Source organism: Podarcis bocagei (genome assembly GCF_964188305.1).
Source record: "Podarcis bocagei genome assembly, chromosome: 2".
NCBI lineage: Eukaryota > Metazoa > Chordata > Lepidosauria > Squamata > Lacertidae > Podarcis > Podarcis bocagei.
In genome coordinates this window covers 1839986-1864299 of record NC_138126.1, presented here as the reverse complement: position 1 = coordinate 1864299, position 24314 = coordinate 1839986, and the positions used below count along the sequence as shown (strand labels likewise).

Sequence of the window (24314 nt, the reverse complement as noted above, 5' to 3'; positions counted from 1 at the left end):
GCCCCCAGTCTTTCCTCTACTGACCCTGGGTCTGTGGCCCTGATCCCTGGGCCCATAACCAATGTTAGGCTCATCCTACACGAGTAGGACCTTGATAAAGATACATGCCTGCCTGGCATGCTGTCTCCCTCCTGGTTGATCGGGAGCTACAAAAGCTTTCTTCAGCCTGAACATCACAGCAACTGATGCCAAGAAGCATCAGCACACTTATGGAACAGCAGAGCCTAAGAGGCTCAGTGGTTTAGACCACATTGCCACCCGCGTCCCTACAAGAGTTGCAAGTACCCTGGGGTCATCCAGTCCAACCCTCTGCAACACAGGAATCTCACTTCAAGCATCCCTAAGAGATGGCCATCCAACCTCTTCTCAAAAACCACCATTGAAGGAGAGACCACAAACTCCAGAAGGAACCAGTATTTTCCAGTTTCTGCCCTCAACGACTTTAGCCTTGACCTTCTGCCCCAGTGCCATAAGCATCTTTAGCTCCCTAGTTTCTGTGGCAACACTTTGGCCCAAGTTTCCATCATAACATGCATACGTTGGAGAAAATAACAATTTCATAAAACTGCATTTGGATTATTCTGTTTTCTTTTTAGCCTATTGCCTTGCTAAACTGAAAAAGCCTGTGCCTGCCTACTTTTTACGTTACAGAACCAGCTGCTTTTAGGTCCTGTACATAGCAAATGTCAGTTCTGGAATTCTGAAAAGAATAAAGTGTTGGACTCTATGGGGACTGTTGAATGTTATATGTAATCACATGATATATTATGAGGAGGGTTGATCTGAAGAGCCAAATGATTATTGTGACATTGGGTTGCAACTATTAAGATTGCTGTGATTCTGTGATTGGTTAATAGGAATGACATGTGCAATTTGTAAGTGTATTTATAAAAAAAACATTGTTTTGAATGTGGTTCTTTGCATGAACATTTGTTTTTCAATAAAGGCCTATCTTTCCATCTGGAGATTGCATCCTTTTCTTTTGGGTTTTTATGTGTGGGTAATCTCTTTTTGAATTTCTCCTACATATATATTTGAAATGACTGGATTTTAAAAATAAACAAATCTGAATGTGACTTATAATGAGACTGAAACACTAACATTATTGGTAGAAACAACTCTTGAAAACAATCAAAAAATGAATCAGAAATAATTTTTAAAACAGAATTTTTTCTTACCCTGAAGTTCAGTTTACAGAGACAGGCCCATAAGTTCCTCCCCATGTCAATCATAAACCAACAGCCGCCCTCACTGGAGGCAACAAATGCTGCAATGCACTGAAGCGGAGGAAGATAGAGGAGGGTGCAATGTCGCCCCCCCCCATCTGTAAACTGAAATTCATGGTAAGAAAAACTTTTGTTTAAATAACTAGCTCATTAGCCTATTGCCTTGCTAAACTGAAAAAGCCTGTGCTTCAGGTTAAGAACAGTTTCAGAACGAATTAAGTTCTTAACCTGATGTACCACTGTAAAGAGATGAAGGATAAAGAGATGAGCCCTTTCATAAATTTGGTTTGGGCAACTGCAAAACAACATACAAGATCCTGGTTTTCCCCTGAGATATGACACTTGAAAATCGGTTGTATTATATTTAGAAATGATTTTGGCCACGTAGTAAACAACAGTATTTTTCTTTTCAAATTTAATGTGTAGGAAATCTCCATCATTGATATAGAAATGGGGTCAAATGGTTCTGAGAGCCCAGTATAAACTGGTTTTCTGACAGGAAAGGCAGGGAAAGGATGGAGTTGGGAGGGGGGAAGAGTCCCAGAGTGGGGGGCTGCCCCGTGAGCAGCATGTGCCCCTCTCCCTCCCTCCCCAATAGTGGGCTTCGCCTTTCCTGCCTGTGGTGCTTCTAGGGGGGGGGCTTCCACACCTCCCCCCCCCCAGGATGGCGTGTCTGTTTCATTCCTCGCAGAGAGCAGCCAAGTCTGGTTCTTCTCCACTATGGCTTCTCCCCGTTCCTCCCATAGAGACCTGGGACCCCTTCTCCAGGAGGGACCTCCGAGGAGGAGGAAGCCAGGGCGGATCAGTCCCTGGACCTTGGAGGCAATGCCTGGACTCCTCTGGGAAGATGCAATATAATGTTCCTTTCCCCATTGGCCAGGAACCTAAGCTCCTTTTGGGGTTGTCATTCCGCACCCCAAGGTTCCTCCAAGGCCTTGGGGAAGGAAACTGAGGCAGGCCTGGCCATGACAAGAGGAAGAGATCTGGCTGCCCCCCAGGGCCCTGCAGGGGATTCAGGGTGGGGGGCCTGCCTCTTCCTCTGGCCATGGCAGCCCCCAGGAAGCCTTGAAGAAAGGCAGGAGACCCTAAGCAGGGAGCAGCCAAGTCTGGTTCTTCTCCGCAATGTCTTCCTCTTCTGAGAGCTCCCTCTCTTTATTCTCTGGGCTGGACTGGGAGGACCCCAGTTCAACCAGTTCCCCTCAGTCTCCCCACTGGGTTCCAGTCGCCCCCTGAGACCTGCAGGGATCTGGAGTGGAAGCGACTTCTCCTGTTGAACTACCGCCTGAGGGGGAAGAACAATCGAGGTCCGCCCAGAAAGGGCTCCTGGGATCCTGAGGAGCCAGAAGGGGTCTGGCGAGGAGCAAGGCTGCTCTGCGGAGGCAAAGCCATCATGGCAGGAAGGCGGCTGAGGACGCCCCGTGAGCGCTGGCCCCCGAAGCTGCCACCCTCCTTCTGCTGAGAGCGTGGGACCCCCGAGGTCCACAGGGAGGCATGACGTCTCTGCGAGTAGCTGGGGCCTCCAGATGAAACAAAATGGCGTTCCCGCCTTTTTCAGAAAAGAGCGGGAAACGCCACCTCCTGGCCCTGTCGCCTCCTCCGTGGGTTCCTGCTTGGCCATGGGGGGGGGGATGCAGCTGCCCCCAAACTCTTCCCTTCCCCAGACATTGGGGGGGGGGGCATTAAGAGAAGGAGAAATGAAGGAGAAGCTGGGAGGGGGAGCAGCCAAGAGGGAAACTCAGGGGGGAAACTCCCTCAGGAAACCTGGCAAAGGAGAGGAGGAGGCCCAGGGGAATCTGAAAGGGGATTGGCCAGCTCTCAAATGGAGAGGCTTCTGATTGGTCCTGCTCTGGGGTGGGAAATGGGGTCAAATGGTTCTGAGAGCCCAGTATAAACTGGTTTTCTGACAGGAAACGCAGGGAAGGGATGGAGTTGGGAGGGGGGGAAGAGTCCCAGAGTGGGGGGGGGCTGCCCCGTGAGCAGCATGTGCCCCTCTCTCTCCCTCCCCAATAGTGGGCTTCGCCTTTCCTGCCTGTGGTGCTTTTACGGGGGGGGGGGCTTCCACACCTCCCCCCCCCCCAGATTCGCGTGTCTGTTTCGTTCCTCGCGTGGGACACTTCCTCATCTGTCTCTCTTCCTGGGCTGCAGAGATTTTTTTCGGAGGGGGAGGGGTCTCCTGGCTGGGAAGCCCCCCCCCCATTCTTCCCCCCACTCGCTGATCGGGAGGGTGTTTTGTTTTTTTGAGGGGTGTCTTGATGGAGCCATTTCTTAGCCTCTTCTCCCTCCCAGCCTTTCCTTGGGATTCAGGAGCCTCTATGTTGGAGGAGGGGGAGAGCCAAGGTAACCCCCCCATGGCCACCCCCGTCTCTCTTTCGGTTAGTCTGGATCAGATGTGGGCTCCTTGGGGCAGAGTCCTTGGCACAGACGGGGGGGGGCAGCCCCTTGAGCGCAGGCGCAGAAGCAGGAAAACTGCGGAGAGGGAGGGGGTGCCCTCGGCTTTGCAAGGGTTAAAAGGAGCAAAGCTGGATTCCTAGAGAGGACAGGAAGTGAAGGGGGGGTCAAGGTCCTCCATGGCTAAATTCCCTCCCTCCCACATCCCTTCCTGCAAGCCGAGAGGAGGTGGCTTTCTTCTCCTTTGCAAAAGCTTCCTTGGGGCCCCTCCTGGAATCCGGTGAGTCTCCTCTCTCTTTCCCCCGAGAGTGCAATGGGGAGATTGGGGTCCCTGTTCAGATCATGCACGGTGGGGGGAGAAGAGAGAAGAAGAGGAGGAGTTTGGATTTGATATCCCACTTTATCACTCCCCTTCAGGAGTCTCCAAGCGGCTCACATTCTCCTTTCCCTTCCTCCCCCACAACAAACACTCTGTGAGGTGAGTGGGGCTGAGAGACTTCAGAGAAGTGTGACTAGTTCAAGGTCACCCAGCAGCTGCATGTGGAGGAGCAGGGAATCGAACCCGGTTCACCAGATTACGTGACTACCGCTCTTAACCACCACACCACACTGGTCCTCCCTTGTCCTCTCTGCCAAGCCAGGGAGGGGAGGAGTTCGCAGGAAGTCTGCAGCTCTCTTCTTCCTTGGGATCCAGATGCTGCCTTCCTTTTTGGGGAGGGGGCTTTGGGTCAAGAAAAACGGGGCATGCAGATAAACCCCCTTCAGACTGAGAAGTCACATTTGTGAACAGAGGCTGCAGCCAGAAGGGAACATTTGCACATGGGGGGAGCACAGGGAGAAGAAAAGCCCGTCTGCATCTGCAGCGTCACAACCGGACCACTTCCTCTGTCCCAGATGCAACAACACATGTCTCTCCCCTATTCAGGCTAAACAAGTAGACAAACTAATGTCAAAGCAAATTTCAGATGTATTCTCAGGAAATGCTAAAGCAAGGATAAAAGACTCCTTCTCCCAACATCCTGGGACAAATGAGCGATTATCAATAACTGGGTGCCTTGTGCTACTAACAGAGGACATGGAATGCATAAAATCCCTTCCCCCCCTGACTGTGATAAAATCCTTACTATCCTGATAGGTACTTGTAAAGCCTTCTGGGAGAAAATCTAGCGGAGGGTCTGTGGGTTTTGATAAACAAGAAATGGAAATTGGTGTTATCTCAAAATAGACTAGTTCTGTCAAGCTACCCTACGCCTTTGGGAATCTTGTCAGAAGAGGAGTGCAAAGCTCACCTCAGGAGTTTTTTTAAAGGGTCTACATGCCTGGTGTCTTAAGAACAGAAGAGATTTAGGACACGTGGAAGATCTATATTTTGATGGCTTCCATGCCAGGGTGGGGGTCACATTTTGGGACTGGAGACTTGTGAAGATGGTGTATAAGCACAGACGATATCTAAGGAGGAGGGGTGTATTAGTTTCCTGATATTTAAAAAATGTGGCATCGGCTCCTCTGCTTCCACGTATAGATTTGGACCCCATGCAACCCCTGACAGAGGCGGATACGGCTACACCATCTGCCTGGCTTGAGATGAGAGAGCTCAAAGATTGTGAACAGGGCTCTCCATACGAAGCACCTAGCATGGGGGCACCTACATGTAATATCTACTCTGCTCTTTTCTGCCCATGCTCTGGGGTTGCAGTTTTCAGGCTTGGGGACAGGATGGTGACTGGTTTTTGCACCAAGTTCTGTCAATTATCCCCACTGAGTTCAAAGGGAATCTACTCTCAGGTCACTACTGTGCAGACCATGCCAGCCTTACGAAGTGGAGTGAGGAGCAAACAGAGGAAATTGGAATCACTGGAGATGTTTAGAAATGTTGAGAAGGGGCTGCCCCATTTGTGCTTCTCCAGGGGCAGGAGAATATCTAGGGCAGGAGAATTCCTGCAGGGCCTCTGAGGCTCCCTTTGCTTCTTCCTCTCACCCAGGACCCTCCAGCTTGTTTTGGCTCCTTGACTCCTCAGGAAGGATGAAAGAGACGGATCCTGCAAAGCTAGTGAGGATGGAAGGAGGAAGATGGACGGTTGACCTGGTCAGGTTGTCTCCTGCATCCCTCCCCACAACCTCTGAGCGTTCCCTCCCAGGGACCTCCGAGAGATCTGGTGAGTCCCAAGGGAGTGGAGCTGGGGACGTGGATGGAAGGAGCCGGAGAGGTATTGGGTTTTGCTCAGTTTGGGGGTAGGGGGAGGCAGGCAGGCGGATGGAGATGGAGAAGGGGAGCACTTTTTTGGGCTCCTCCACCTGCTTCCTGCCTGCGCCTTTGTAATCTGCAGGCATTTTGAGCTAGGAATACAGTTGAACCTCAGAAGTCGAACAGAATGCCTTCTTGAAGCCTCTTCGACTTCCGAGGCACGACTTTTGATTGGCTCTTGCAATTGTTTTTTTTAAAAAAGATATTTATTAAAATTTTCAAGAAATTACAAAGTAAAAAAAGAGAAGACAAAAATACAAAAAAAATACAAAGTAAAAAAGAAAAGACAAAAATACAAAAAAGAAAAATGCAAAGTAAAAATAGTTTAAAAAAAAAAATTCTGTCATAACATATTTTTCATTTGCTTATTTCCCGGACCTCCTCACGCCTTCCTTCTATGTATTCCAGTTCAAATTATTATTTCAGCAAATCCCTCCCCTTTTTATTCATCTTAATCTTCAATTTTTAAATATTATAAGAATTTTTTTTTTTACCTATTAATACCCATTTTCTCATATTCTCTTATAGCATGACAGCTGAAGACCACTTAGTTTCAATCCAACATCATTCTAACATTCATTAATTTTACAGTATTTCCGTAAATAGTCTTTAAACTTTTTCCAATCTTCTTCCACCGACTCTTCTCCCTGGTCTCGGATTCTGCCAGTCATTTCTGCCAGTTCCATATAGTCCATCACCTTCATCTGCCATTCTTCCAAGGTGGGTAGATCTTGTGTCTTCCAGTACTTTGTGATGAGTATTTTTGCTGCTGTTGTGGCATACATAAAGGAAGTTCTGTCCTTCTTTGGCACCAATTGGCTGACCATGCCCAGGAGAAAGGCCTCTGGTTTCTTCAGGAAGGTATATTTAAATACCTTTTTCATTTCATTATAAATCATCTCCTAGAAAGCCTTAACCCTTGGGCATGTCCACCAAAGGTGAAAGAATGTACCTTCAGTTTCCTTACATTTCCAACATTTATTATCGGGCAAATGATAGATTTTTGCAAGTTTGACTGGTGTCATGTACCACCTGAATATCATTTTCATAAAATTCTTTCTTAGGGCATTACATGCCGTAAATTTCATACCTGTGGTCCACAACTGTTCCCAGTCAGCCATCATTATGTTATGTCCAACATCTTGTGCCCATTTAATCATAGCAGATTTGACCGTTTCATCCTGAGTATTCCATTTCAGCAGCAAGTTATACATCCTTGACAAAGTCTTAGTTTTAGGTTCTAACAGTTTTGTTTCTAATTTTGATTTTCCCCCAATGGAGTATGAATCATGAGCGACAGTGGGTTTTCTTTGGGAAAACAGGTTGCAAACAAACTTTTCAGCAAGAAATTTTGGTTCTTATTCCTCCACTGAAATGGAACAAACAGTGGAACAAACAGTCGTTTTTTCTATTAAGTTGAATACGGATTATATAAACTGTATGCTGTTTAGGTTTAAGGTTACTTCCTTTTACACATTTTCCATGGATCAGACTTCTGTACACAAATTTCTGGAACTGAATCCTAATCCTGCATCCTCCGTGTGTTGCCTTTTTCTTTCTTTTTGGAATAACTTTTATTTGCTTTTAAAAACAAGGATCATAGGACCACTAAATGATGAAATATGTAGACCGGGGGTCAGCAATCTATGGCTCATGGGCCACAAGCGACTCATGGGGGTCATTTCAGCTGCCCCTGAGCCGTCCGCTCGGTGAGTCCTGTGTGTACACACTTGATCTTGCCCACAGAGCGATCTCCGTGAGAGTGAGCCAGCCCAGGCGAGGTAAAGCTTGCCAACCCCTGATGTAGACCGGGTCTTCTCATGTCATTTGTATATCTCAAAACTAGCAGAATCTATTTTCAGGAATATCTGTAACATACGATTCATCATTAGTGGTCAGTGTGTGAGTTCTGGGTTCATGAAATGTTTTAAACTGGAACAAAAAATGAGGAAACAGGAGAGAACAGAGAGCATTCAACATTGCATAGCTGAATGCCTAGTCAGGAGCTCTTGTGGCCATTGTGGTTAGATGAAATGTGAGTTATAGTCACTTTTCCTCTTCTGTTACCAATGAAACAATACAGAGTTGGTCTCCTCATGAACACGGGAGGGGGGTTCAAACTGAAGAAAGTGATTTATTTATAAATTTAAATTTAGACCAATCAGAGTGAGGCAACTGCTGATGGCGTGTAGGTTTCACAGAGAAGGCATGGATCCTGTCCAAAGAGCTCTGCATAAGGAAGTAAAGGAGGAGAATTGTAGGATCATGGACCCTCTCAGTAAAACTCCCTGTTGGATCATAAAATCAGTTTTGAAATTCCATACATACCTCTGTCAGGGGTCGACAACCTGCAGCCCATGGGGGGGGGTCGTTTAAACAGGCCACAAGCCACCCCCGAACCAAGCCGCCCGCTCAGCGAGTCCCCGCCTGCTGCACTAAACCAGTCCAGAGCGGGGACTCGCTTCCGTGGTGCCGGAAATCAGACGCAGACACATGAGCGATCCAGACCATGGCGGGATCTTTGCAGGGCTGAACCGACCCAGGCAAGGTAAACCTTCCTGAGCCCTGCTCTGTGTGATGATCCTTCGCTTTTTTGATGGAGATGAAAAGCTGAGCAGTTGGCTCCTTACTTCTCTCGCCCTGACCTAGCCACTGTGATCCACGCGACAGTCACCTCCAGGCTTGATTATTGTAACTCACTCTACGTGGGGATGCCCTTGAGACTGACCCAGAAACTCCAGCAGATGCAGAATGCCGTGGCAGGACTCTGTGGTGGGTCTGGAAGCCTTTCACAAGAAATACCTCTGCTCACTCAGAGATATATTTACAGTCTTTATTTACATACATATTTACACGGTACAGGACATAGCTTCATGCATTTGAATCCTTGGTAGCAGATCCAGGCAGTGGGAGCTTTTGGCTCCTCCTCCAGCAGAGGAGCTTGGGAAGCCCAAAGCGCCTCCTTTGTTCCCTACATTTTAACCCCCTTCTGTCCTGTGCTGAAGGAGTGGACATTGACTCTCTCTCTGTCCTCCCTCTGAACTGGTTGAGTGGTGTTGATGGTCTCCAGCATCCGGAGGCATCCTCGCCGCTTGAGTTCCTTCTGCTTACTTGTCCTCCTCTCCCTCTCCTGTCTTTTCTAACGGCTCTTGTTCTTCCCCCTCCCTCAGCTCTGGGGCATTCCCTGGCAGCCCCGTGACAGACTCCTTACGGGGTCCTCCCAGCAGGATCACATTCACCCAGTGCTATACCAGCTGCACTGGCTCCCGCTGGAGTACAGGGTCAGGTTTAAGGTGCGGGTTTTAACCTTTAAAGCCCTATACAGCCTAGGACCTCATACCTATGAGACCGCCTCTCCTGGTATGTTCCACGGAGGACCTTACGGTCTTCAAACAAAAACATATTGGAGGTCCCGGGCCACAGGGAGGTTAGGCTGGCCTCAACCAGAGCCAGGGCTCTTTTGGCAGTGGCCCCAATCTGGTGGAATGCTCTGTCACAAGAGACTAGGGCCCTGCGGGACTTGACATCTTTCCTCAGGGCCTGCAAGACAGAGCTGTTCCACCAGGCCTTTGGCCAGGGCACAGTCTGACCCCCTCTCTCCTTCTGTAATCTTCATAGAACTCTAACCTGGTGGTTGCTATTAATATGATTCTGTATTACCGTCTTTTTTGCACCATAACACTCTTTTTTTCTCCTAAAAAGTCTGTGCATGTTATGGAGGGAATGCCTACGGGCAAAGGTAGTAGAAATAATAGTAAGGCCTCATAACTAATTATATTCAGTTCTTCCTCTATCACAAGCATTCATTAACATTCTTAATTACTGGCCTCAACAACATCAAAAATACCATCTCAGGACTATTTAATTGCTCATCTTCTAACATTATGTATGCCATCAAATGCCAAAAGTGCCCTTCAGCTCTCTATATTGGACAAACAGGCCAAGCTCTACGCCAAAGGATAAATGGACATAAATCTGATATCAGGAATCACAAGACAGAGAAACCAGTAGGAGAACACTTCAGTCTCCCAGGACATTCTAAACAAGATCTCAAAGTAGCTGTCTTATTACAAAAGAATTTCAGAAATAGACTGGAAAAAGAAGTTGCTGAATTGCAACTTATTACCAAAAAACCCTGGAGAGACTTGGTCTGAATAGAGACATTGGATTCTTATCTCATTATACGTGGTATATGTAGCTATTTTTAGCCATCTCACCCCTTGCTTTTTCCTGTAAGGCCAATTGCAGTCTTTAACAGTCTTCAACAGATTTACCACACCTATCAGACAATCACCCATTCCCACCACCCTTCTGAGTAATACCCCTCCCCACCCTCTCACTATATATAAGGGTCTGGTGACTTCGGTGTCAGTGTATCTGAAGAAGTGTGCATGCACACAAAAGGGCATACCAATAACAAACTTAGGTGATCTCTAAGGTGCTACTGGAAGGAATTTTTTTAATTCATTAACATCGTTCAATAATCTGGGGAATAATCTTCCTGAGGCTCTAATTAGCTTCTCTCTTCATTGCAGATGGTGATGAATTGGAAGGGAAGAACAAAGGGGACCACAACAGAATCCACATAGCGGAGAAGTCAAATAAATATTCAGGGTGTGGAGAGAACATCCGCCAGAGCTCCCAGTCCACCTCCCATCAAGGAAACAGCTTCATCCAGAGGGATAGCCTTACGTCACACGAAAGAACTCACAGTGGAGAGAAATTGTATCAGTGCTTGGAATGTGGAAAGAGCTTCAGTCGGAAGGATTCTCTCATTTCCCATCAAAGAATTCATACAGGAGAGAAACCCTATCAATGTTTGCAGTGTGGAAAGTGCTTCAGTCAGAGGAGCAATCTGACAACCCATCAAAGGCTTCATACAGGGGAGACACCCTATAAGTGCTTGGAATGTGGAAAGAGATTCAGACAGAGCTCAGAGCTCACTTCCCATCACAGAATTCATACAGGGGAGAAACCCTATCAGTGCTTGGAATGTGGAAAGAGATTCAGACTGAGCTCAGAGCTCACTTCCCATCAAAGAATTCATACAGGGGAGAAGCCTTATCAGTGCTTGGAATGTGGAAAGAGCTTCAGTCAGAGCCACAGCCTCACTTCCCATCTAATAAGTCATACAGGGGAGAAACCCTATCAGTGCCTGGAATGTGGAAAGAGCTTCAGACAGAGGAACGGTCTCACTTACCATCAAAGAATTCATACAGGGGAGAAACCCTATCAGTGCTTGGAATGTGGAAAGAGCTTCAGTAACCGCCAAATTCTCACTTCCCATCAAAGAATTCATACAGGGGAGAAACCCTATCAGTGCTTGGAATGCGGAAAGAGCTTCAATTTTAGGACTAGTCTTACTTCCCATCAAAGAATTCATACAGGGGAGAAACCTTTTCAGTGCCATGAATGTGGAAAGAGCTTCATTCAGAAGAGTAATCTCACCTCCCATCAAAGAATTCATACAGGTCAGAAACCATATAAATGCTTCCAATGTGGAAAGAGCTTCAGTCACAGCCAGGAACTCAACATCCATCAAAGGATTCATACAGGTGAGAAACCCTATCAGTGCCAGGAATGTGGAAAGAGCTTTCGTGAGACGGGAAAACTTGCTGCTCATCGAAGAATTCATACAGGGGAGAAACCCTATCAATGCTTGGAATGTGGAAAGAGCTTCACCCAAAGGGCCCATCTCCTGAGCCATCAAAAAACTCATACAGGTCAGAAACCCTATCAATGCTTGGAATGTGGAAAGAGCTTTCGTGATAAGAGTAAACTCACTTCCCATCAAAGAATTCATACTGGGGAGAAACCCTATCAATGCTTGGAATGTAGAAAGAGCTTTAGTCGGAGGGATAGTCTTACTTCCCATCAAAGAATTCATAAAGGGGAGAAACCCTATCAGTGCTTGGAATGTGGAAAGAGCTTCAGATGGAAGATTAGTTTCACCTTCCATCAAAATATTCATACAGGGGAGAATCCCTATCAATGCTTGGAATGTAGAAAGAGCTTCAGTCGGAAGGATGCTCTCACCTCCCATCAAAGAATTCATAAAGGGGAGAAACCCTATCAATGCTTGGAATGTGGAAAGAGCTTCATTCGGAAGGATTATCTCACTTCCCATCAAAGAATTCATGAAGAGGAGAAACCCTAATAGTGCTTAGAATGTTTAAAGAACTAATAATAATAACAGATACAGGTAGGTAGCTGTGTTGGTCTGCCATAATCAAAAGAAAATTTGAAAAGTTCTTAACGCTGGTCAGCTCCCAACAGACTATTGAAAACATGATAAAAAATCAAATATTGTTGTTTAGTTTTTTAGTCGTGTCCGATTCTTCATGACCCCAAACTCATGTTGGTAGCTTCAAGAACACTGTCCAACCACCTCGTCCTCTGTTGTCCCCTTCTCCTTGTGCCCTCCATCTTTCCCAACATCAGGGTCTTTTCCAGGGAGTCTTCTCTTCTCATGAGGTGGCCAAAGTCTTGCAGCTTCAGGATCTGTCCTTCCAGTGAGCACTCAGGGCTGATTTCCTTAAGAATGGAGAGGTTTGATCTTCTTGCAGTCCATGGGACTCTCAAGAGTCTCCTCCAGCACCATAATTCAAAAGCATCAATTCTTCGGCGATCAGCCTTCTTGATGGTCCAGCTCTTACTTCCATACATCAGTACTGGGAAAACCACAGCTTTAACTATATGTTCCTTTGTTGGCAAGGTGATGTCTCTGCTTTTTAAGATGCTGTCTAGGTTTGTCATTGCTTTCCTCCAATGTCATTGCTTTCCTCCAAGAAGCAGGCGTCTTTTAATTTCGTGACTACTGTCGTCACCATCTGCAGTGATCAGAAAGGAAGTAAAATCTCTCACTGCCTCCGTTTCTTCCCCTTCTATTTGCCAGGAGGTGATGGGACCAGTGGCCATGATCTTCGTTTTTTTGATGTTGAGCTTCAGACCATATTTTGCACTCTCCTCTTCCACCCTCATTAAAAGGTTCTTTAATTCCTCCTCACTTTCTGCCATCAAGGTTGTGTCATCTGCATATCTGAGGTTGTTGATATTTCTTCCGGCAGTCTTAATTCCAGCTAGGGATTCATCCAGTCCAGCCTTTCGCATGATGAATTCTGCGTATAAGTTAAATAAGCAGGGAGACAATATACAGCCTTGTCGTATTCCTTTCCCAAATTTGAACCAATCAGTTGTTTCATATCCAGTTCTAACTGTAGCTTCTTGTCCCACGTAGAGATTTCTCAGGAGGCAGATGAGGTGATCAGGCACTCCCATTTCTTTAAGAACTTGCCATAGTTTGCTGTGGTCAACATAGTTAAAGGCTTTTGCATAGTCAATGAAGCAGAAGTACATGTCTTTCTGGAACTCTCTAGCTTTCTCCATAATCCAGCACATTTTTGCAATTTGGTCTCTGGTTCCTCTGCCTCTTCTAAATCCAGCTTGCACTTCTGGGAGTTCTCGGTCCACATACTGCTTGAGCCTGCCTTAAGCATAACCTTGCTAGAATGTGAAATGAGCACAATTGTGCAGTAGTTGGAGCGTTCTTTGGCACTGCCCTTCTTTGGGATTGGGATGTAGACTGATCTTCTCCAATCCTCTGGCCACTGCTGAGTTTTCCAAACTAGCACTTTAACAGCATCATCTTTTAAAACTTTTAATAGTTCAACTGGAATACCATCACTTCCACTGGCCTTGTTATTAGCAGTGCTTTCTAAGGCCCATTTGACTTCACTCTCCCGGATGTCTGGCTGAAGGTCAGCAACCACACTACTCCGGGGTGTATGAGACATCCATATCTTTCTGGAATATTTCCTCTGTGTATTCTTTCCATCTCTTCTTGATGTCTTCTGCTTCTGCTAGGTCCTTACCACTTTTGTCCTTTACCTCCCCCATTTCCCTAACTCAGGGGATGGGACTTCTTCCTCCCAGTTCCCTCCATGGAAACCTAGGGAATGGGATCCGTTCCTGCTCATTCTCTGCCCCAGAGATTAAACGGAAACAAGAACACTCAGAAGCAGTCATAATAATAATAATAATAATAATAATAATAATAATAATAATAATTTATTTATACCCCGCCCATCTGGCTGGGTTTCCCCAGCCACTCTGGGCGGCTTCCAAAAGAATATTAAAATACTGTGATACATCAAACATTAAAAGCTTCCCTAAACAGTAAATCAAAGCTTCTCTGTTCAAGCTACTTGGCAGCTGCACAAACGTTCCAGGCAGCCTACTTTCACTTTTCGGCAGCCGCTGTACTCACAGTCTATCTGCTTTTTCTCTTCCGTCTCTGAAGAGGCTTGCTTCACGGGACTTCCGGGTTAGCGCGAAAGGGAATGGCGGATTCCCTCCGAGCTCTGGAGGGAATCGGCTCAGTAGAAGACGGGTCTTGGCGACGCGGGGACCCTCAGAAACCACAGGCGCTGAAGCCTGGGGAGTTAGTGACTTGGCGGGCACCATTTGCGCCCCCCCGACCTGCAAAGAAGCCTTTTTAAAGGCTTCGGAGCGGGGGACAGAGAGTGGCGTGGTACTGTGAGTAGACCGCTTCTTCTGCTGAGTGAAGCCGCAAGCCATGACCGGAGAGCGCTGACTTCTTCCTTGGAACATTTGGACTCTAAAAGTAACAACCCGTGAGTAATACGGAAATCGGAATTAAAAATCATATTTTTTGAATTGGGCACGATCGGGGGAGGTGCTAAAAGGAAGTCCGTCTCCCCCTCCTGTAGATAAATTAAAGCAAGAACTGATAACTAAGGTTGAGAGAACATCCTTCTCTTTACGGGAGAAAAGTTATTAATTCTACGATTTGGCAATATAAGTAACTTTGCTGGAGGATAAGAACTGACTTTAAGAGCTGAAGTGCAACCCCCCGAGACCCGGGAATGATCCGTGAGAGAGCCTGTTGAGGAGATACAAAGAATTTGACAGAGAGGGACTGAGAGAGATTTGAGGGCCTCGGATGTGAGATCTCCAGGCTGATAGTTGATGGACTGATGGACATTTTTTGGGGATCAAAACCGGGAGGGGAGGGGGTGAGAGTTTTGGAACCCAAAGGGTGTATAATTATATGTTGTTTTCTGTTATTTTGTTTTGTAAATAATATGAAAATTGGGAAATTTGTGGAAGGGAAATGGGGTCGACCTTAGAAAAATATGTAAAGGATGTGTATTTTGGTTTAATTGAGGTTTATAAGTTAAATTTGGTTAACTAAGTAGAATTAAGTAAAATATCAATAAGGTAAAGGTTGGAGATAAGAACTTGCTGAGTAAACTATTGGAGTTGGGATGCAGGAGGGGGAGGTGTGGGGAAGTCAGGGAAAGTGGTTAAGAAATTAGGGATTTGAAATTACATGTGTTTGTCTTTGTGTTTGTATGCCTGTGTTGTGTATTGTCTGTGTTTGTGTAAATTTTGAAAACCCAATAAAAATTTTATTTAAAAAAAAGGACACTCGTACACAAAGCAGGTGGCTAAACAGCATGCCAAAGGTAGTGCCCCATAAGTTGCTCCCCATGTCAATGTATAAACCAACAGACGCCTCCACTGGAGGCAACAAATGCTGCAATGCACTGAAGCGGAGTAAAGTAGAGGAGGGTGGAATGTCGCCCCCCCATCTGTAAACTGAAATTCATGGTAAGAAAAAAATATGTATTTACTAGATGGAGGGGGGTGCCATTCCTGATAGGGATCTACCAGAACAGTATCCCAGCATTGGGGAGGGCTTCCTCTGCCTCCAGATCCCTGTGGAACTCCTCTCTGCAGCATCCGAAGAAGTTTGTACCTACGAGACTGCCTCTCCCGGTCTGCCCCACGGAGAGCCTCAAGGTCCATAAATAGCAACACCCTAGTGGTCCCAAGCCCTAAGGAAGTTAGATTGGCTTCAACCAGAGCCAGGGCCTTTTCAACTCCGGCTCCGGCCTGGTGGAACGCTCTGCCTCATGAGACCAGGGCCCTGCAGGATCTGATTTCTTTCCGCAGGGCCTGTAAGACAGAGTTGTTCCGCCTGGCCTTTGGCTTGGAGCCAATTTGATTCCTTCCCCCTCTTTTTTTCCTTTTCTTTCTCCTCCTGTGATGAGGCTCCATTTTAATATTTCAATATTTTAATGTATTTTAATCTTGTTTTTAAGTTGTATTCATTCAACTTGTTTTTATTGTTACTTGTTAGCCGCCCTAAGTCCGGCCTTGGCTGGGGAAGGCGGGGTATAAATAAAAATTATTATTATTATTATTATTATTATTATTATTATTATTATTATTATTATTATTATTATTGGAAAACCTTCCTTAGGGGGGAGCGGGGCAGACTGATGCAGAAAAATTCAATCTCGTATTTTATGTAACAAAAACGAGTCAAATAATAATTTTTTTTGCTTTATGCATGGCATAACTAATCAATATTATAATAGCAATCAAAAGAACAATTATAGTTAGAAGATAATGAGAATATGACGACTTGAGTAAAAAATGGGTTTTGTATCATTCTGCCCCACCTACAGAGAACTTTGATACATTGGATGTGGCACTTTGATACAAAGTGTAAATTTTATGAGAATGTTAAGTATTTACAAAAATTTAATGAAAAAACTTTTTATTGTGAGAGATCATAATCAGCCTTACAATTGGTTACTTAAAATCTAAATAACGTATCAAAACTAACAGTGTTTCACATATATCATAGACTTTACGGCAGGTTTTCTTACAAAGCATCAAAACATATTAATCTCTCCTCAAACACATCCATTTAAGAAAGAACTTTGGAGAAACTTTAGAAAGTATAAGAACTCACATTAGGTAGTCAAAAATAGTAATTTAAACAAAAGGCTTATAACAAATAAGATAATTACTGAACATTTAGCTTCTATTGTACATTATATCCACTGAAGTCAATAGAAAAAGTATACAGTGGTACCTCGGGTTACATACGCTTCAGGTTACAGACGCTTCAGAGTACAGAATCCGCTAACCCAGAAATAGTACCTCAGATTAAGAACTTTGCTTCAGGATGAGAACAGAAATAATGCTCCGGCGGCACAGCAGCAGCAGGAGGCCCCATTAGCTAAAGTGGTGCTTCAGGTTAAGAACAGTTTCAGGTTAAGAACGGACCTCCAGAACGAATTAAGTTCTTAACCCGATGTACCACTTTAAAGAGATGAAGGATAAAGAGATGAGCCCTTTGATAAATTTGGTTTTGGCAACTGCAAAACAACATACAAGATCCTGGTTTTCCCCTGAGATATGACACTTGAAAATCGGTTGTATTATATTTAGAAATTATTTTGGCCATGTAGTAAACAACAGTATTTTTCTTTTCAAATATAATGAGTAGGAAATCTCCAACAATTTTATTTTCAGGATTGGGAACATCAAAAATTGTACACTAGCAGGGCACTTCTATACGTATCAATGTGCCCCATGTCTTAGTGTATCAAAGTGCCCGAAACAGACATTTTCAAAAAATTAACACTTATTAATAAAACCACTGAATTTATTTAAAAATCACATGTAATCCTGATAACTAGGTGGAATAACTTACCTTTGGTCTTTTTAAATCTTAACAATTTAAAACAGCGTTGGAACACTTTTACATTTCTCATAATTTTTCATTTGGCTGCACTAAAACACACCTACTCTTGTCAAACGCCAGCAGCTAACTGGTGGGCGGCATAGTCACAACTGTTGTACTCACACATCTATAGACACGTTTCTCGAAATTGGAATATGGTTGGTGTATCAATGTGCCGCTTGCATCAATGTGCGCCACCTCCCCCTACATGCCAGAGAGCCTGCTTCCCTGGGCAAGGAAGGAGCAGGAATCCCTAAAGGGGAGGATCTGTATGTGATCCCATCTCTAGAGCTCACATAAACACCAGAGGGAAGGTGGCCGGGGCGTAAAAGGCAAAAGCATTGGCCTCGAATGCAGGCCTCAGGGACGCTTCTCCCCGTTCCTCCCATAGAGACCTGGGACCCCTTCTCCAGGAGGGACCTCTGAGGAGGAGGAAGCCAGGGCGGATCAGTCCCTGGACCTTGGAGGCAATGCCTGGACTCCTCTGGAAAGATGCAATATAATGTTACTTTCCCCATTGGCCAGGAACCTAAGCTCCTTTTGGGGTTGTCATTCCGCACCTCAAGTTTCCTCCAAGGCCTTGGGGAAGGAAACTGAGGCAGGCTTAGCCAAGACAAGAGGAAGAGCTCTGGCTGCCCCCCGGGGTGGGGGGGCCTGCCTCTTTCTCTGGCCATGGCAGCCCCCTTAAAGCCTTGGAAGAAAGGCAGGAGACCCTCAGCAGAGAGCAGCCAAGTCTGGTTCTTCTCCGCAATGGCTTCCTCTTCTGAGAGCTCCCTCTCTTTATTCTCTGGGCTGGACTGGGAGGACCCCAGTTCAGCCAGTTCCCCTCAGTCTCCCCACTGGGTTCCAGTGGCCCCCTGAGACCTGCAGGGATCTGGAGTGGAAGCGACTTCTCCTGTTGAACTACCGCCTGAGGGGGAAGAATAATCGAGGTCCGCCCAGAAAGGGCTCCTGGGACCCTGAGGAGCAAGAAGGGGTCTGGCGAGGAGCAAGGCTGTTCTGCGGAGGCAAAGCCATCATGGCAGGAAGGCGGCTGAGGACGCCCCGTGAGCGCTGGCCCCCGAAGCTGCCACCCTCCTTCGCTGGGAGAAGAGACCCCCGAGAGCGTGGGACCCCCGAGGTCCACAGGGAGCCATGACGTCTCTGCGAGTAGCTGGGGCCTCCAGATGAAACAAAATGGCGTTCCCGCCTTTTTCAGAAAAGAGCGGGAAACGCCATCTCCTGGCCCTGCTGCCTCCGTGGGTTCCTCCTGGGCCTGCTTGGCCATGGGGGGGGATGCAGCTGCCCCCAAACTCTTCCCTTCCCCAGACATTGAGGGGGGGGCATTAAGAGAAGGAGAAATGAAGGAGAAGCAGGGAGGGGGAGCAGCCAAGAGGGAAACTCAGGGGGGAAACTCCCTCAGGAAAGCGGGCGAAGGAGAGGTCGAGGCCCAGGGGAATCTGAAAGGGGATTGGCCAGCTCTCAAAGGGAGAGGCTTCTGATTGGTCCTGCTCTGGGGTGAGAAATGGGGTCACGTGGTTCTGAGAGCCCAGTATAAACTGGTTTTCTGACAGGAAAGGCAGGGAAAGGAAGGAGTTGGGAGGGGGGAAGAGTCCCAGAGTGGGGGGGGGGCTGCCCCGTGAGCAGCATGTGCCCCTCTCCCTCCCTCCCTCCCCAATAGTGGGCTTCGCCTTTCCTGCCTGTGGTGCTTTTACGGGGGGGGGGCTTCCACACCTCCCCCCCCCCCAGGATGGCGTGTCTGTTTCATTCCTCGCGTGGGACACTTCCTCATCTGTCTCTCTTCCTGGGCAGCAGAGATTATTTCCGGAGGGGGAGGGATCTCCTGGCTGGGAAGCCCCCCCCCCTCCATTCTCTCCCCCCCACTCGCTGATCGGGAGGGTGTTTTTTTGAGGGGTGTCTTGATGGAGCCATTTCTTAGCCTCTTCTCCCTCCCAGCCTTTCCTTGGGATTCAGGAGCCTCTATGTTGGAGGAGGGGGAGAGCCAAGGTAACCCCCCCCCCCATGGCCACCCCCGTCTCTCTTTCGGTTAGTCTGGATCAGATGTGGGCTCCTTGGGGCAGAGTCCTTGGCACAGACGGGGGGGGGGGCAGCCCCTTGAGCGCAGGCGCAGAAGCAGGAAAACTGCGGAGAGGGAGGGGGTGCCCTCGGCTTTGCAAGGGTTAAAAGGAGCAAAGCTGGATTCCTAGAGAGGACAGGAAGTGAAGGGGGGGTCAAGGTCCTCCATGGCTAAATTCCCTCCCTCCCACATCCCTTCCTGCAAGCCGAGAGGGGGTGGCTTTCTTCTCTCTCCTTTGCAAAAGCTTCCTTGGGGCCCCTCCTGGAATCCGGTGAGTCTCCTCTCTCTTTCCCCCCGAGAGTGCAATGGGGAGATTGGGGTCCCTGTTCAGATCATGCACGGTGGGGGGAGAAGAGAGAAGAAGAGGAGGAGTTTGGATTTGATATCCCACTTTATCACTCCCCTTCAGGAGTCTCCAAGCGGCTCACATTCTCCTTTCCCTTCCTCCCCCACAACAAACACTCTGTGGAGTGAGTGGGGCTGAGAGACTTCAAGAAGTGTGACTGGCCCAAGGTCACCCAGCAGCTGCATGTGGAGGAGCGGAGACACGAACCCGGTTCCCCAGATTACGAGTCCACCGCTCTTTACCACTACACGACACGGGTCCTCCCTTGTCCTCTCTGCCAAGCCAGGGAGGGGGTGAGTTCGCAGGAGGTCTGCAGCTCTGTTCTTCCTTGGGATCCAGATGCTGCCTTCCTTTTTGGGGAGGGGGCTTTGGGTCAAGAAAAACGGGGCATGCAGATAAACCCACTTCAGACTGAGGAGTAAGTCACTTTTGTGAACAGAGGCTGCAGCCAGACAGGAAGATTTGCACATGGGGGGAGCACAGGGAGAAGAAAAGCCCGTCTGCATCTGCAGCGTCACAACCGGACCACTTCCTCTGTCCCAGATGCAACAACACATGTCTCTCCCCTATTCAGGCTAAACAAGTAGGCGAACTAATGTCAAAGCAGATTTTAGATGTATTCTCAGGAAATGCTAAAGCAAGGATAAAAGACTCCTTCTCCCAACATCCTGGGACAAATGAGGAGCGATTATCAATAACTGGGTGCCTTGTGCTACTAACAGAGGACATGGAACACATAAAATCCTTCCCCCTCCCCCGACTGTAATAAAATCCTTACTATCCTGATGTTGTTGTTGTTTAGTCGTTTAGTTGTGTCCGACTCTTCGTGACCCCATGGACCAGAGCACGCCAGGCACTTCTGTCCTCCACTGCCTCCCGCAGTTTGATCAAACTCATGCTAGTAGCTTCAAGAACACCATCCAACCATCTCATTCTCTGTCGTCCCCTTCTCCTTGTGCCCTCCATCTTTCCCAACTATCCTGATAGGTACTTGTAAAACCTTCTGGGAGAAAATCTAGCAGAGGGTCTGTGGGTTTTGATAAACAAGAAATGGAAATTGGTGTTATCTCAAAATAGACTAGTTCTCTCAAGCTACCCTAAGACTTTGGGAATCTTGTCACAAGAGGAGTGTAAAGCTCACCTCAGGAGTTTTTTTTAAAGGGTATACATGCCTGGTGTCTTAAGAACAGAAGAGATTTAGGACATGTGGAAGATCTATATTTTGATGGCTTCCATGCCAGGGTGGGGGCCACATTTTGGGACTGGAGACTTGTGAAGATGGTGTATAAGCACAGACGATATCTAAGGAGGAGGGGTGTATTAGTTTCCTGATATTTAAAAAATGTGGCATCACCGGCTCCTCTGCTTCCACGTATAGATTTGGTCCCCTTGCAACACTTGACAGAGGCGGATACGGCTACACCATCTGCCTGGCTTGTGATGAGAGAGCTCAAAGATTGTGAACAGGGCTCTCCATAGAAAGCACCTAGAATGGCATGGGGGCAGCTACATGTAATATCTACTCTGCTCTTTTCTGCCCATGCTCTGGGGTTGCAGGTTTCAGGCTTGGGGACAGGACAGGGGACTGGTTTTGGTACCAAGTTCTGTCAATTATCCCCACTGAGTTCAAAGCGATCTATTCTCAGGTCACTACTATGCAGACCGTGCCAGCCTTACGAAGTGGAGTGAGGAGCAAACAGTGGAAATTGGAATGACTGTAGATGTTTAGAAATGGGGCTTCTGTTGGGAAGGGGCTGCCCCATTTGTGCTTCTCCAGGGGCAGGAGAATACCTAGGGCAGGAGAATACCTGCAGGGCCTCTGAGGCTCCCTTTGCTTCTTCCTCTCTCCCAGGACCCTGCAGCTTGTTTTGGCTCCTTGACTCCTGAGGAAGGATGAAAGAGATGGATCCTGCAAAGCTAGTGAGGATGGAAGGAGGAAGATGGACGGTTGACCTGGTCAGGTTGTCTCCTGCATCCCTCCCCACAACCTCTGAGCGTTCCCTCCCAGGGACCTCCAAGAGATCTGGTGAGTCCCAGGGGAGTGGAGATGGGGACCTGGATGGACGGAGCCAGAGAGGTATCAGGGCTTGCTCAGCTTGGGGGTGGGAGGAGGCAGGCAGGCGGATGGAGATGGAGAAGGGGAGCACCTTTTCGGGCTCCCCCACCTGCTTCCTGCCTGCGCCTTTGTAATCTGCAGGCATTTTGAGTTAGGAATACAGCTGAACCTCAGAAATCGAACAGAATCCGTTCTGGAAGTCGGTTCAACGTCCGAGGCATGACTTTTGATTGGCTCTTGCAATGGGAAGAGCCGATCGGAAGCTGCAATGATGCCACGTCACTTTCTCTCCCTGGCACTGCTGGGCCAGCTCTCTGCTTCCCTTTCCCTCAGGCGAAATCCCCAATGGAGTATGAATCACGAGCGACCGTGGGTTTTCTTTGGGAAAACAGGTTGCAAACAAACTTTATAATAACAGATGTCAACAAGGAGTTTTGGTTCTTCTTCCACTGAAATAGAACAAACAGTGCTGTTGTTTTTTTCTGTTAACATGAATACGGATTCAAGTTATAAGCTGTATGCTGTTTAGGCTTAAGGTTACTTCTTTTAAACATTTTCCATGGATCAGACTTCTGTACACAAATTTCTGGAACTGAATCCTAATCCTGCATCCTCCGTGTGTTGCCTTTTTCTTTTCTTTTTGGAATAACTTTTATTTGCTTTTAAAAACAAGGATCATAGGACCACTAAATGATGAAATATGGAGACCGGGGGTCAGCAATCTATGGCTCATGGGCCACAAGCAACTCACGGGGGTCATTTCAGCTGCCCCTGAGCCGTCCGCTCGGTGAGTCCTGTGTGTACACACGTGATCCTGCCCACGGAGCGATCTCCGTGAGAGTGAGCCAGCCCAGGCGAGGTAAAGCTTGCCAACCCCTGATGTAGACTGGGTCTTCTCATGTCATTTGTATATCTCAAAACTAGCAGAATCTATTTGCAAGAATATCTGTAACATACTGTCAGGGGTTCAGGAGCAGAGGCAAGGGCAAGGGAGGAAACAGAGAGCGAGGGGGAGGAGGCAGAAGAAAAGATGAGTGATGACGACGACCCGAGATCTCCGAGCCTTTCCAGTGAATCAGAAGATTCACAGAAAGGAGCACCAGTGGTCAGGGCAAGGGGGGAGCCTAGGGGGACACCCCAGGAAGATAGAGCCAGAGGGGACTCCGAGGGGAGCAGTTGGAAATCGGGACCAGCGTCACAGCCAGAGAGCAGGGAAGAGGAAGAGCGCCAGAGATCAAGCGCTGGCAGCTCGCAACAGGGGGGAGGGCACGAGTCAGGAGTGGCCACACCTCCATCGAGGAGCGAAGAAACGGTCAGACGGAAAGTGGAAGGTTGGGCGCGCGCGCCAAGTTCAAATGCACAGGAAAGTGACGCAGTAGGCAGCCAGGAGAGGGAGCCAGGTCCTAAAGCCCGGCGCAAGGAGACAGGGAGTTCCGGGGGGTCGGCGTCAGAGGAATCCCGGAGGGAGGAGACCCCGGGGGGCAGAGGGACCCAGAGGAGAGCAGTCAGGCGGAAAAGGTGGAGCAGGGCTAGGATATTAAGTTGGTGCACAAGGGGCGGAGACTCAGACGGAGCTTCGCTGATCTAGCCATTAGACGTAGAGTTGCACGTAGCAGCTTGAGAATGGAAACTGTAACTCAATAAAGACTTTTACTTAATGACCGCTGGCTGGCGTGATCCTCTGTGAGCTAGGATCTTGAAGCAGCTCTGACAGTAAGCTCCGTCCCCCAAAATTGTGGGCATCTACAGCCTCGAGGAGAGGAGAGAAGCAGGTGCCTACTAGCTAGCTCACAAACGGCAGACAACATGACGGCTGAGCAGCAGATAGAGGAACTCAGAAAAGCAGTGTCACAACTGAATGCCGAGGCTCTCGCATCCAGGAAGAGAGAGGAGGAGGCAGCTGCCGCCTGCAGGGATCTCCAGGTCAGGTTGGACATGCTTACGAAGCACGGGCAACTGACACCCAAACAGGAGGGAATTGGGTTGGCGAGACGAACAGGCGGGCTGGTCTCTCACTTCGATGGGAACCTGCAGCAGTACCCCAACTTTAGAGCAGATGTAATGTGCGCACTGGAACTGCTGAAAAAGACTTTAGAGATGAGCAAGAGAAAGTGGGGTTCATCATGTCCCATTTGCATGGGGAAGCTAAAGCATGGCTGCGCAATTTGTGGAGGGATAAGGATCCGGCGCTCCAAAATGCGGATGCCTTTATTAAAGCGATGGATGGGTGTTTCTTATCAAGCATTGACGTGGATCTTGCTCGGCAGCAGATACATGGACTGAGACAAGGAAGGGCCAGCGTAAGGCAGTATCATGCCCGCTTTTTCGCTTTGGTCAGTGCTCTGGAATGGGACAGGGATTCGGCTCCTGTAAGAGACCTGTTTTGGGAGGGATTGCACGGCTCTGTTAAAGATGAAATTGCGAGGGGGGAGAG

At 47.7% G+C, this 24314-nt stretch overlaps 2 protein-coding genes across 3 annotated transcripts in view; both read left to right on the top strand.

Moving 5' to 3' along the window:
- Positions 1-12162, top strand: part of LOC308580582 (uncharacterized protein) — a 28883-nt gene extending 16721 nt beyond the window's left edge. The window contains exons 2-3 of one of the 2 annotated variants that reach the window (XM_081182439.1): positions 5597-5770; positions 10395-12162. In XM_081182439.1, the coding sequence (XP_081038565.1) occupies positions 5597-5770; positions 10395-12016 (1796 nt within the window). In that variant the 3' untranslated portion in view covers positions 12017-12162. The remainder of the gene's footprint in view (positions 1-5596; positions 5771-10394) is intronic. The other variant, XM_081182440.1, reaches the window with a different exon arrangement.
- The window catches only part of LOC308580628 (uncharacterized protein), a 114960-nt gene that overhangs the window by 60605 nt on the left and 30041 nt on the right, over positions 1-24314 (top strand). Inside the window, exon 2 of the mRNA XM_081182560.1 lies at positions 21677-21850. Coding sequence (XP_081038686.1) covers positions 21718-21850 — 133 coding nt within the window. The 5' untranslated portion in view covers positions 21677-21717. The remainder of the gene's footprint in view (positions 1-21676; positions 21851-24314) is intronic.